At 39.4% G+C, this 14,828-nt stretch overlaps 1 protein-coding gene and 1 long non-coding RNA gene across 5 annotated transcripts in view; one reads left to right on the plus strand and one right to left on the minus strand.

Moving 5' to 3' along the window:
• Positions 1-14,828, minus strand: part of ITCH (itchy E3 ubiquitin protein ligase) — a 145,705-nt gene that overhangs the window by 52,807 nt on the left and 78,070 nt on the right. For 3 of the 4 annotated variants that reach the window (XM_032295201.1, XM_032295203.1, XM_032295202.1), the window contains 4 exons: positions 13,289-13,478; positions 11,396-11,491; positions 8,528-8,702; positions 4,548-4,617 (listed from right to left, as the gene is read on the minus strand). In XM_032295201.1, coding sequence (XP_032151092.1) covers positions 4,548-4,617; positions 8,528-8,702; positions 11,396-11,491; positions 13,289-13,478 — 531 coding nt within the window. Of the gene's footprint in view, positions 1-4,547; positions 4,618-8,527; positions 8,703-11,395; positions 11,492-13,288; positions 13,479-14,828 lie in introns of those variants that run through there. The other variant, XM_032295204.1, reaches the window with a different exon arrangement.
• LOC116562798 lies at positions 3,371-3,954 on the plus strand. The gene is made up of 2 exons (XR_004274099.1): positions 3,371-3,545; positions 3,861-3,954. It is a non-coding gene; the product is annotated as an uncharacterized LOC116562798 (long non-coding RNA).

Here is a 14,828-nt window from a genome sequence, read left to right on the forward strand (position 1 = left end):
GGTTCAGGCAATTCTCCTGCCTCAGCCTCCTGAGAAGCTGGGATTACAGGCACGTGCCACCATGCCCAGCTGATTTTTTGTATTTTTAGTAGAGACGGGGTTTCACCATGTTGACCAGAATGGTCTCGATCTCTTGACCTTGTGATCCACCTGCCTCGGCCTCCCAAAGTGCTGGGATTACAGGCGTGAGCCACCGCGCCCGGCCCCAGAATCCTTTCTTGTTTAAAAATATATATCCAAATAATTTTTATAACCTAAAAATAATACTCTAACTACATAGCTGAGCATATGTTCAACTTTTTTCTTTTTTTTTTGAAATAGTCTTGCTCTGTCGCCCAGGCTGGAGTGCAGTGAGCAATCACAGCTCACTACAGGCCTGACCTCTCAGGCTCAAGCGATCCTCCCACTTCAGCCACTCAAGTAGCAGAACTATAGGCATGCACCACCACACCTAGCTAATTTTTCTATTTTTTGTAAAGATGGGGTTTCACCATGTTGCCCAGCCTGATCTCAAATTCCTGAACACAAGCCTTGGCCTCCCAAAGTACTGGGATTAGAGGCATGAGCCACTGTAATGGCCATTCATCTTTTATCTGTCAGGAAATTTCAGATTTCAGGGCAAGATTTTCCTTTCAGAAGCTAACATTAGGCAAGAGAAAATTAATAACAAACTTTTTTTCTCACGTATATTCTAAGTATATGCTGCTGAGATCAGCTTTGACACACTTGTGAACTGAAGGCTCATTCACTTAATGAGAGGAAGTGCTGTGGTTATAGAGCTGATTTCTTACTTTGTTGAAAAATCACATGATAAACAATACTGAAATTACTGAACATCAACTCCAAATGCACATTACAACACTTCCTGATTTGATGAATAAAACAGTAAAAAACAGAAACTTCTTGTCATTCTATGCATTCTTTCACAGTAACTATGAACATGAGAAAATATCTTCATACTTGATGGATGAAGCATCTATACAAAGCCCTATTAAGTAACAATGGTGAACCAAAAGCATTCTTTGTTCTCTAGCCTCTACAGTATGTGTATATGTTAAAAATTCTTCACTGCCTAGCTAGGCATGGGGGCACACAACTGTAATTCCAGCTACTCAGGAATTTCAGCTACTCAAGCGAGGTAAGAAAATCACTTGATGCCAGGAGTTCAAAGCTGCAGTGTGCAACTACTGTGCCAGAGTATAGCCATTGCACTCCAGCCCGGGCAACACAGGGAGACCCCTAGCTCTAAAAAAAACAAACAAATTCTTCACTGTCAGCTTATGAGATAGTAATGTCTAGTCCTAGCACACAAAAGTCTGAAAGGGCGCAGGCTGTAAGCTGGGATGCTAACATCCTGGGTCAACCCTGAAGGTATCTTGGGTGGGTTGCTTCATCTGATACAGTACCACCAGTATTGTCACTAGTTCTACAAGTAAGGCACATACCCCAAAGGCAGCGAGTCATAAAGCAGTGCTCAGTTTCAGTAAGATAATCACAAACTCCTTTAGGAAAGAGAACTACTTCAACATGAGGAATGTGAAACCTAAAAATAAGCAGACTGTAAAATGGCAGAACAAAACCCTAATAACCTGGCTAAGTTGGATCTTTAGACACAGTATTTTAGCAAAGTGTTGTTGGCTAAAGTAAAAATGAGAAAGATCTGGATGATAAAGAAAATGATGAATAAAGAAAGCAAGGACCAGCTTGCAGAAGAGGCTTTTCTAATAAAGGAAATGTAGCCCACAACTCAGGTTTCTATAAGCAAGAGGCATTTTTTTCTACACCTGTCCTATAGAAGGAGTAAAATGGCTTGTTTCTCACCATAACCATGAAGCAGGTCATAGTTTATCTACAACTTTTTTTTTCTTTTTTGAGACAGGGTCTCACTCTGTTGCCCAGGCAGAAGCACAGTGGCACAAACTTGGCTTACTGCAGCCTTGACTTCCCAGGCTCAGGTGATCCTCCCACCTCAGCCTCCCAAGTAGCTGGGATTACAGAGGTGTTCCACCACACCCAGATTAGTTTTTGTATTTTTTTTTTTTACAGAGACAGATTTTCGCCACGTTGCCCAGGCTGGTCTCCAACTTCTGAGCTCAAGCAATCCTCCCGCTTTGGCCTTCCAAAGTGCTGAGATTACAGGTGTGAGCCCCTATGCCTGGCCTGCAATACAATTAAGAGGATAAATACATGAACTTCTGATATATCTTTTTAGTGCATGATTTTTTTCTCCTTCTGTAACATAAGACATACAACTCTAGAAATAAAGCCGGGAAACTCTAGAAATGAAACCATCCATGTCTGGGAATGCAATCTGACAGGTAAAGTTCAATATGCCTTTTAAGGACAACATCCTCTCTTCTAAAGTACTTCATACTAACCATTCATCGATCACTCTTAGGCTTCGATAGAGACAGAGGGCTTCTTAACTCCAGACTGCCAGGCTTTGGTAAAGACAGAAATTCAAAATTTACTTTCTTTTTTTTTGAGACAGGGTCTTGCTTTGTCACGCGGGCTGGAGCGCAACAGCGTGACCTCGGCTCACTGAAGTCTCAAACTCCCAGGCTCAGGTGATCCTCAGCCTTCCAAGTAGCTGGGACTATAGGTAAGCACCACCATGCCTGGCTAATTTTTTTTTTTAGTAGAGATAAGGTTTCATCGTGTTGCCTAGGCTGGTCTTGAACTCCTGAACTCAAGAAATCCACCTGCCTCAACCTCCCAAAGTATTAGGATTATAAGTGTAAGTCACTGCACTTGGCCCACAACTTTCATATGTCCTCCCATTGTTATAAGCTAATAACAATACCAGTTGTAAGTATGGCCTAATACATTTTTTACCTTTTTGACCCACCAAAGTGTTTTCAGGATACCTTTAAATAAGAGCAATGAGATTTCTCAAAGAAAAGCGTATACCACAGCAGCATTTATTAGGCAGATTCATGTGATCTTGACACATCAATATTTTTCCCCATTACTCTGTAATGCTAGAGCAATCTACCTTGGAGACCAATTTTTCCCAGCAAGACTATCTAGAAATACCACTTTCTGAATTTATCCCAGTATTATGAAATATCTTCAGCTCTTGAAGACAAAACTCTGTTTCCACAATGGGCTTTATCTTGTTTTCCACTTTCTATTAATAAATTCTCTTGCTTTAATGCAAAACTTTCTAGACTGCCATCTTTATTCTGAAACCTTGCTACAATGTGATGAGTATCACATAACATTGTAAAATAGAATCTAGTAGGGTAGGTCTAGCTTAAAGTCTATTAAGGTCTATTTTAATAACTAAGGTATCAAATATACACAATAACAGAACTTGCTCATAAGCTCCATGGTGTAGGGCATGAATTCGACACCTTCATGTACTCCTTCCACTGTTCTGTCAGATAATGCCAACTTAACTAAACTCTGAACCTTGTTTTAGGAGAACCAAGGTACTCACAATTTTTCAAAAATCTTTTTATCTTGAATTAATTATTACTCATAGGATGTGGTAAAAATTGCACGAAGAGTCTCACATACACTTCAAATCATTTTCTCCAGAGGTGACTTTTTTTTTTTTTTTTTTTTTTTTGAGACGGAGTTTCGCTCTTGTTACCCAGGCTGGAGTGCAATGGCGCAATCTCGGCTCACCGCAACCTCCACCTCCTGGGTTCAGGCAATTCTCCTGCCTCAGCCTCCTGAGTAGCTGGGATTACAAGCACACGCCACCATGCCCAGCTAATTTTTGTATTTTTAGTAGAGACGGGGTTTCACCATGTTGACCAGGATGGTCTCGATCTCTTGACCTCGTGATCCACCCGCCTTGGCCTCCCAAAGTGCTGGGATTACAGGCGTGAGCCACCGCGCCCAGCCCAGAGGTGACATCTTATATAGCTACAGTACAGTATCAAAACCACAGCAGTGGTTTTGGTACATTATTGTTAACCACAAGCCTTGTTAAACTGTCACCATTTTAAAAAACTGAATTCATTTCTGTAAATGTATAGTTCTATGTACTATCTCATGTATACGTTTATGCAATCACCTATCACCAAACTTAAGATACAGAATTATTCCATCATCACATAACAACCCCCTTATGTTACCTTTTATATTTGTATCCACCTCCTAACTACCCTGTTTCCTGACAAGTACTAATATGTTCTCCATCTCTAGCTTTGTTATATGAATTGAATCAGACAGGATGTGACCTTTTGAGACTGACTTTCTTCATCAAGCAAAATACTCAAGACCACCCAGATCTACTGTGTATATCAATAGTCTACTCCTTTCTTATTGCTGGGTGATCAGTATTTTTAAACTTTAGAAGAGTAAAATAATTCTGAGTATCAATCAAAGTTTATAAAGAGTTCACTTAATGTTTGGTGAATTTAATGCCTATTTGTGAATTAAACTAACATATCCAAAAATAACTTCCAAGATATTCACTCAAGCAAGAGCACAGTATCAGACATAAATGTCTGATTTTTAAAATGACAGAATTGGAAGAAGAAAAAAAAAAAAATGAAATGACCGAATTCAATGAAGAAACTCATGTGACTTACCCCATCCAGGTGGCAATGGACCAAGAGGATCAAATTCTTTATTTTGTGATGTAGCAAATAAATCTTGATTCTAAAAGGAACCAAAAAGTGATGAAACTATTAATAACTTAACAAATTATCTGACAGCAAGCTTGTAAGTTCTGATTTCCCTTCCCTGGCCATGTATAACATAGAAAGTTTGCATCTTAAAGAATTGTCACATGGTTATGGATAAATGCCAATATACTTTAGTTTTTTAAAAACATGTGCAAACATTATCTAACATTTAAAATTATTTAAAATTAAAATATGACACAAATCTGTAATCCTCATCCCCAGAATGACCATTTTTTCATTTGTGCTACAAATTTTACATCAATAATATAAAAATTAGAAAAATATATAAACCCCCTCAAAAGTCATTTATAATACTAGTACCCAGAGTCATCAGATGACTGAGAAAAATCTTGCATACGTAACTCAAAAACAGAACATCAAATACAGGACATGTAATATACAAAGAATTATGAGAAGAGAGTTGGGGGAGCAGGAAGATCAAGCTGCCAGATGAGTGAAAGGATAGGATTCCAGCTGGAAAGGGTTAATGAGCCTAGAACTGTATGGAAGATTTCTCAAAAGTTTCTAATTATCACATTGGTGAAGAGAAAGATTTGGCTAGATAAAAGCAAAGTAAGAGTTAACCTTTGGAAAAAGAGAACAAAAGTCATACTGACTCGGTGTAGGGACATTAAGTGTATATATAATCAAGTAGAGATAATTATGTGGTCACCCAGTATGACTTGGTTAAACCCTTTCTTCTTTAGTAAAATAAACAAGAGTCTAACTGCATTAAAAATAATTATACTATGGGGAAGAAAAAAACAAGTAAAATAGTCCAATGAATCCCATATACCCAGCACCAGGATTCAACCCGTATTAAGACTTAGCCAAATTTCTTTATCTCTTTCCTCCTGTTCTTTGTTAAAGTGAAAATCAAACATTATTTCACTCCTACATATTTAGTACGCCTCTCTAAAATCTCTGGACATTTTCTTACATAATCACAATCTCATTATCACATGTAGTAAAGAATCAATGTTAATTTTATCATCTAATACCTAATCTGTAATTAAATGCATGACTGTTAAAATCAGGATCCAAAAATAGTCCTCATGTTACATTAGTCGCAATATAGAGCAGCTCCCCTGCTATCTCTTTTTGTTTCTTTACCCCCGCAACCCCGTGTCACTGGCCTATTACAGAAACCTGGTTGATTGATGAGGTTTTAAAGGACATGAGATATATTACACTTCTGATAAAGTAACTCTTGGATTTAGTGCTGTTGAGAACTGCCTGGCTCCTCCTGATAGACACAATTATGAAAAAATGTGAGAATAGGGAGGCCTGCCAGAAACACTACAAAAGTCTGAGTCCAAGTTACAGACAAGGTCTGAAAAGTTTGGCACATGACATACTGTACTGACCATTTTAAGACTGAAGTCTACCCCGCTGGCTTTCCCTGGACAGATAAAACTGGGGACATGCACAATTATGCCATGGGCCAGGAAGAGCCATTACCCAGTGTTTTATCATCAACCATATCCATCCTGAGACTTAAAATGCTGGGTGTATGACAGCTTCTGCATGCTAGTAAGAACAACAATGGTAGACAAAGGCCACTTCATATATCCAATAAACAAGACTATTTCTCAACAACACCCCATCATTTTTAAAGTAAATGTTATTAAGGATGTTAAATTCATTCACTTTAGCTTACATCTTTGTCTATGTTAACTAAAATAGGCTGTTTAAATTCTATGTAATTTCAAACCACTCTACAACAAGCACAAAGAGTAAAAATTTCAGAAAAGTGATCAAATTTTGTTGGATTGGGGGGCGGGGAGGGAAGCATGATGATGAAGGAGAAGCTGTACTTAAAAAAAAAAAAAAAATGGCCGGGCGCGGTGGCTCAAGCCTGTAATCCCAGCACTTTGGGAGGCTGAGGCGGGTGGATCACGAGGTCAAGAGATCGAGACCATCCCGGTCAACATGGTGAAACCCCGTCTCTACTAAAAATACAAAAAATTAGCTGGGCATGGTGGCGCGTGCCTGTAATCCCAGCTACTCAGGAGGCTGAGGCAGGAGAATTGCCTGAACCCAGGAGGCGGAGGTTGCGGTGAGCCGAGATCGCGCCATTGCACTCCAGCCTGGGTAATATAAGTGAAACTCCGTCTCAAAAAAAAAAAAAAAAAATTCCAAAGACTCTGAGTACTAAATCGATCAGGTTTATAATAGTCAATACATACAGTACATGCTCCAGAAATCTGCTAAATCTGTCTTTTAAAGGAATGTTTTGAAAGACTGTGTAATGCAAAAATGAGATAAAGGGTACATATACAGAGATGAATATGAAGGAGAAGAGATGGGAACTAACATTTCTAAGCATTCAGTATGTGCCAACTATATTGGAACTTTATTAAAGAATCCTCAGAAAAACTCTGAGGCAGTTTTATAACTACATTTATTTTACAGATAAAGGAAATGAGTCTTGATGAGGTTAAGTAACTTACTCAAAGTCATATAGAGAAAGTAACTGTGGAACCAGGATTCGAACCCAGATGTGTCTGACTCCAAAGCCCATGCTCTTTCCACTGGACACCCATGTGGAAACTAGTTTTAAAGAAGGCAGGCAAGCTAGGCATTCAAACCTAGAAGAAATTTGGCCAGGCATACCACAGGTGATTATAATTTAGATAGGAAGGAAGATGTAAAACAGCATAGGAAAAAAAAAAAAATGAAAAGAAGGGTAAGGCAGACAGGAGACAAAATTAATTTCACCTTAAAACCACTGGGAAGGAAAATATAGTAACATCTGTTTAGAGACAGTGACAGGAAAAATTGTTATATGAAAGAAAAGCACCTTAGTCATAATCAGGGAAACAAGGGAAGGCTGCTGATAAAGGTGAATTTGTCTACATCAGTGAGTGCTAACTATTATGATGATGAGGTATCAGGAATAGACAGGAATATGGAGAAAAGGGATAAAATTATGCCTAGTGAGGACAGGAATATGAAAGGTGCAGTTTTACTCTGATAAATTCTAACAGGGATGATACCAATGGCAGTGGGGGGGGGGGGGGGGGGGGGATGGGGGGGGCGTTTTCTCCTGAGCTCTTAAAGATTTTGTTTTCTTCTGTTTAGGTTCTATATAACAAATCCATCTTGTTTGGCACAGAGAATCAAATTTCTCAACGGATTATTTTCCTTTCCCTCCACAGAAAAGATCAGTGATACTGTATGACTTGAGAGATTATAAAATTCCTAGCAGCAAAGACTGCATAGAAAAGGAGGCATTAATATATTTTGGTGTACTTACACTATTACTGCAATATTGCTCTACAGGAAAATACGTAAAATTTAAACCATTTGTTTCCAGAAGGGAAATGATTTTACATCAAAGAAAATATAGGTATGAAGCCAGAATAATATAGTAAGCATACTCCTATAAAGCATCAAATTTCTTCAGTCTCCCAGGGCACCAAATAATTTAATAGGTAAGCCTTACCTCCAAATGGTAAAAAGTGGTTAAATTCTATCAGTTCTGTACAACCACTTTAGGGTCAGATGCTCTCAGACCCAAGTCTTCAAATGTTTTGGCAAGTCAAGGCAGTAGTAAATTTAAAAATGTTTTAATTATTTTCAAACTGCTTGGGTTTATTTTTACTATTCTTTTGTTCATGAATTTTTAGTTGTCTAACTTCTTTTTTGCTTATTTTTAACATTTAAAAAAAAAAGGAAGTTGGACTTAAGCGAATTACAAAAGGGAAAAAATAGATCACACACAGAATACCCCAGACAAGGTCTAAAAATAATACCTACTAACAGCAACAACTGGTTTGCCATGCTACTTGCACCTTCTTTTTAGTGCTTTACATGACATATGCTGAAAAAAGCTAGAAACAAAATACTTTTATTAGTTTATTAAACAATAGGCTGCTCACCCCATAAATGAATCTCTGGTTAAACTGCTGCATTGCTCCTTGAAGCTGACTACGTTGTAGCTGCCATTGTTCATAGTTCCGGACAGATTCCAGTGTTGGTCTCTGCCATGTTGTTGTTCTTGTGAAATGGTCAACATAATAAATACGTCCCATGTTGTCAACCCGCCGTTCCCAGCTACATCACCAAAAAAACAACAAGCTAATTCAACAAATACTTGTGAAACAGATATGAGATTTTACCTTGAGAAACTACTTTTCATTTATCTGGGATCTTTTATGTATTTTTAAATAGTTTGTAAGTGAACTTAAGATAAATGTTTCTAAAAATTTGTTTCTTGAAAGTTCATAAGATGCATTAGTCAGGTTCTTAAAATGCAATACATATTCAGTGAGTAAGTCTCAAACAGTCATTAAGTTTTGAGTTTCTTTTCAATGTTCTTTTTACTGTTTCAATCATAATAGGGATACAAATTGTATATATAGCTTTGGACAGGTATCAAAAAGCACTTTTTGGTCAGGTGGGGTGGGTCACGCCTGTGATCCCAGCACTTTGGAAGGCCAAATCAGGTGGATCACTTGAGGTCAGGAGTTCGAGACAAGCCTGGCCAACATGGTGAAGCCCCATCTCTAATAAAAATACAAAAAGTTAGCCAGGCATGGTGGCTCATTCCCGTAGTCCCAGGTACACACGAGGCTGAGGCAGAAGAATAGCTTGAACCTGTAAGGCAGGGGCTGCAGTGAGCCAAGATCATGCCACTGCACTCCAGCCTGGGCAACAGTCAGTCTCCATCTTAAAAAAAAAAAAAAAAAGGAAAAAACAAAACAAAACACTTTTTTGCAAGAACACACCTAATTTCCCATCTTTTCGTTTTTTTTGAGACAGAGTTTTGCTCTTGTTGCCCAGGCTGGAGTGCAATGGCACGATCTCAGCTTACCGCAATCTCTGCTTCCTGGGTTCAAGCAATTCTCCCGACTCAGCCTCTCGGGTAGCTGGGATTACAGGCATGCACCACTAAGTTTGTATTTTTAGTAGAGATGGGGTTTCTACATGTTGGTCAGGCTGGTCTTGAATTCCTGATCTCAGGTGATCCACCCAAAAAGGAAGCTACCTCCCAAAGTGCTGGGATTACAGGTGTGAGCCACCGTACCTGGCCAACTTCCCATCATTTTTAATGGGTACAAAATATGTAAGTAAACATTGATACAAATGTTCTAAATAAAACATCTGAAACACAACTGATTATGTTGATTATGAACATGATTCATAAATGAATCAAATAACTTCCTTATTTCTACCTGGTTGGTTATTTAGGGTGGTTTCCAATATTCTGATGTTATAAATAATAAAATAATAAATATCCTTAATGTAGCAAACCGTTTCTTCCTTTGAATTGTTTCTTCAGGATAAATTTCCCAGAGAGGATTATAAAGGGTGTGTATTAATATATAAATATGGTGGGCGGGTGTAGGGAGGATGACAGGGTCTGCCTCTGTTGCCCAGGAGTACAGTGACACAATCACAGCTCCCTGAAATCTTGCACTCCTGGGCTCAAGAGATCCTCCCACCTCAGCCACCTGATTAGCTAGGACTACAGACACATGCCACAATGCCCAGCTAAGTTTTTTTACTTTCTATAGCGACAGGGTGTCACTATGCTGCCCAGGCTGGTCTCAAACTCCTGGCCTCAAGTTACCATTCTGCCTTGGCCTCCCAAAGTGCTATGATTTCAGGCATCAGCCACTGTACCCAGCCCCAGCGGCAATTTATAAGGCAAAGTTCCTCACCAACACTTGATATTATCTGCTAATTTAATAAGTAAAACAGTACCTTTTCAGGGTTTATTTACTTCAGATTACTAACAAGGTTAATTATTTTTTTCATGTGTGCTACTGACTTTCCTCTGGATTAAAAAATATTTGATTCTTTTATATAATTTTTTTTGCTTTTTTTTTTTTTTTTTTTTGAGACAGTGTCTCGCTGTCACCAGGCTGGAGTGCGGTGGCGTGATCTTGGCTCACTGCAACCTTCACCTGGGTTCAAGTAATTCTCCTGCCTCAGCCTCCCGAGTACTCAGCTGGGACTATGGGCATGTGCCACCATGCCCAAGTAATTTTTGTATTTTTAAAAGAGATGGGGTTTCACCATGTTGGACAGGATGGTCTCGATCACTTGACCTTATGATCTGCCCGCCTAGGTATCCCAAAGTGTTGGGATTATAGGCATGAGCCACCATGCCCAGCCTATAATGTTAATGTTAATGGTTTAACATTATGTATTAATATATTCTTAACTTCCCCAATTAATTTGAAATGATCTTGCTAGTACATACAGTTTTTAAAAATATAGTAAGAATTTCATTGTAATATATATTGATGGGGCTCAGTTCTTATTCATTTAAATAATTACTCTTGAAGAAACTAATACTGAAACTGCAGTATTAGTAAACAGGTAAACAGTTTAGACAAGAAAAGTTAAACAAGACCTAGGGAATCTTTAGGTCACAAATGAGTGAAAATAGGGCCAGGGATGCTGGCTCACTCCTGTAATCCCAGCACTTTGGGAGGCCAAGATGGGAGGATGGCTTGAGCTCAAGAGTTCAAAACCAGCCTAGGTGACATAAGCGAGACCTTGTTTCTATAAAATAAAGAAAAAAAGAAAGAAAGATGAGTGAAAATAAAAATCACTTATCAGGCTTTGAACTAATCAGTTCTCTAGCTCTCTTCTTTCTAGTTTATACTTACCACAAAACAAAGTGGACAGAGAAAGCGTTGAAAGGAAAAAGTAAAACAAAAATGTAGGGAATACTATACAGATGTAATCCACAATTCTGACTAAATAAAATTACTATTTTAAATTCAGATACTTACCCAGGAGGTAGAGGTTCTGGTCTATCCCATGTTGTTCTTTTCTCAACATGATCTACATAGTAAACTCGTCCGTGCTGGTCCACTCTCTGCTCCCAACTTAAACACAAAATTAAAAGGCTCATAGGATACTTGCATGAGTTACTTGGCTTTTAAATTCTGTCTTTGCCTTTTTCCCTTAAATGACCGTATTACTGAACTAAGGCAAATAAGGTTGTCAGTTTAGAAAGATGATACAAATACAATTTAGGAATCAAGGGAAGAAATGTAAACATCAGAGGGTGGCACACAATGAATTCAATTTCTTCTATGCAAGTAACTGCTCTAGGAGAAAACATGTTTCTAAAGAGACTTGAGGTCGGTCTACAGGATTTGACTGGAAAGGAATGGCCAGGCGCAGTGGCTCATGCCTGTAATCCCAGCACTTTGGGAGGCCAATAGGCGCATCACTTGAGGTCAGGAGTTCAAGACAAGCCTGGCAAACATGGTGAAACCCCAACTCTACTAAAAATACAAAAATTAGCTGGGTGTGGTGGCAAGCACCTGTAGTCCCAGCTACTTAGGAGGCTGAGGCAGGAGAATCACTTTAACCTGGGAGGCGGAGGTGGCAGTGAGCCAAGATTGCACCACTGCACTCTAGCCTGGACAATAAGGCAAAACTCAATCTCAAAAAAGAAAAAAAAATTAGCCAAACAGGTGGCAGGTGCCTGTAATCCCAGCAAATCTGGATGATGAGACAGGAGAATCACTTGAACCCGAGAGGTGGAGATTGGAGTGAGCCAAGATCCCACCACTGTACTCCAGAATGGGCGACAGAGCAAGACTCTATTTCAAACAAACAAACAAAAAAAGCAAAACAAAAAAACTACACTTGAATATCTTAAAAATAATCTATGAAAATAATCTTAAAATAATCAGTAGAAATTAAAATGGGATTATGAGCAGAAATTTTCTCAGTTTTCTGAATTATCTATCATTTTGCTATAGTGATTCCCCTCCCCCAAAGATGGAGTTTTACTCTGTTACAAAGGCTGAAGTGCAATTGTGTGATCTCAGCTCACTGCAACCTCCGCCTCCCAGGTGCAAGTAATTCTCCTGAGTAGCTGGGACTAAAGGTGCCCACCATCATGCCCAGCTAATCCTAGTACTTTCAGTAAAGATGGGGTTTCACCATGTTGGCCAGGCTAGTCTCAAACTCCTGACCTCAGGTGATCCACCCGCCTCAGCCTCCCAAAGTGCTGAGATTACAGGCATGAGCCACCGTGCCCAGCCTATAATGATTTTATGATGAAAACAAAATTCGATTTTAAAAAGGGATTTTCCCCTTCAAAGAAAAAGCAATTGGAATTAGGTGATTATTTTATTAATTGGCCTTGGTTAACATTCAGGGTCCTTTGGTGAAAAAATATGTTTTTCCACTTTGCCCTCAAAACAAAAGACAGGATTTCAAATATGGTGTATTTTCCTTGTTCATTTTGACTCCAGATTCCCCCAAATCAGTTATAACATAAAAACAGTTGGCCGGGTGCAGTGGGTCATGCCTGTAACTCAGCAATTTTGGAGGTTGAGGTGGGAGGATCACTTGAGGTCAGGAGTTCAAGATCAGCCTGGCCAACATGGTGAAACCCCATCTCAACTAAAAATACAAACATTAGCCAGGCGTGGTAGCGCACGCCTATAATCCCAGCTTTAGGGAGGCTGAGGCAGGAGAACTGCTTGAATCCAGGGGTCAGAGGTTGCAGTGAGCCAAGATTTCACTGCTGCACTCCAGCCTGGGCAACAGAGCAAGACTCCATCTCAGTTATTGGAACAATGGAGTTTACTTTTATTTTCCTTGTTAATAAGTATATGAAGCAGCCAAAAGCCTAAAGACAATGTATGTTAAAAGTTACTCACCCAGGTGGCAAGGGAGCTTGGGTTACAGGATTTAATGGCCTAGGGCCTGAGCCTCCAGATATAGTAAGGGGAATTATTAATCCAGATGTTGCTCCTTCAGATGTATTTGTATTTGTATTTGTCGGCGGCAGAGAGCCTGTACTAGACCCATCACTTTCAGAAGTGGTAGACGGTGAACCATTGACAGATGCTATAAAAGATTTGAAGAAAATAGGAAAAGAACTTTTATTTTCTAAAATTCAGGATAGAATTTTAACTGTAAAAAATAAAAAGGCAGATGATAAATATAAAACTTAAGATGTGGATACACAGTTGAAAATTACTTAAAGAAATAATGAGAAATAATGTTCCCTCTTAATAGGCTTGTTTACTTCTTCAGCCCCGTCTACCCCTACATCCCATTATTAATTACAAGGCATGTACAGATTATTTGAGGAAATAAAAACGTTTAGAATAGAAAAGCATTAATATTCCTTGGTATTTTAAGTTCATTTATTAATTTTCCAGCTACTTAAAACTGCTTTCCTATGAATCCCTGCAGATTACAGACCAATTTTTTTGATGTTGGTTATAATATGGAAGGTCTGACTGATAAGCAATAATCTTCTTACAAATAGTGACTAGTCATGTATTAAACCTTTAAGAAATACTTGTGAGCCGGGCGCGGTGGCTCAAGCCTGTAATCCCAGCACTTTGGGAGGCCGAGGCGGGTGGATCACGAGGTCAAGAGATCGAGACCATCCTGGTCAACATGGTAAAACCCCGTCTCTACTAAAAATATAAAAAATTAGCGGGGCATGGTGGCACGTGCCTGTAATCCCAGCTACTCAGGAGGCTGAGGCTGGAGAATTGCCTGAACCCAGGAGACGGAGGTTGCGGTGAGCCGAGATCGCGCCATTGCACTCCAGCCTGGGTAACAAGAGCGAAACTCCGTCTCAAAAAAAAAGAAATACTTGTGAACAAAACAATGTCTAGAGGAAGTCACCAATATTATAACTAAGACATCTTAAAGATTCAGAACATACTGTTAACCAAATTATCTATAAAAGGGGAAGAGGAGGCTGGGCGCAGTGGCTCATGCCTGTAATCTCAGCACTTTGGGAGCCCAAGGTGGGCGGATCACCTGGGGTCAGGAGTTTGAGACCAGCCTGACCAACACGGACAAACCCCGTTTCTACTAAAAATACAAAATAAGCCAGGCGTGGTGATGGGTGCCTGTAATCCCAGCTACTCGGGAACCTGAGGCAGGAGAATTGCTTGAACCCAGAAGACAGAGGTTGCGTAAGCTGACACAGTGCCACTGCCTTCCAGCCTGGGTGACAGAGTGAGACTCTGTCTCAAAAACCAATCAAACAAACAAAAAAAGCTTGTTTGTTGTGTAATTTTTTATTTAAAATCGGAATCATTTAGCATTGTTGGGTTATTTGTCATTTACTAACTTTTTAAAGAATATACTCAGGTTAGGCCGGGCGCGGTGGCTCAAGCCTGTAATCCCAGCACTTTGGGAGGCCGAGGCGGGTGGATCACGAGGTCAAGAGAT

This window comes from Sapajus apella, unplaced genomic scaffold, assembly GCF_009761245.1.
Source record: "Sapajus apella isolate SASKATOON/1434 unplaced genomic scaffold, GSC_monkey_1.0 scaffold33, whole genome shotgun sequence".
In the NCBI taxonomy this organism is placed as follows: domain Eukaryota; kingdom Metazoa; phylum Chordata; class Mammalia; order Primates; family Cebidae; genus Sapajus; species Sapajus apella.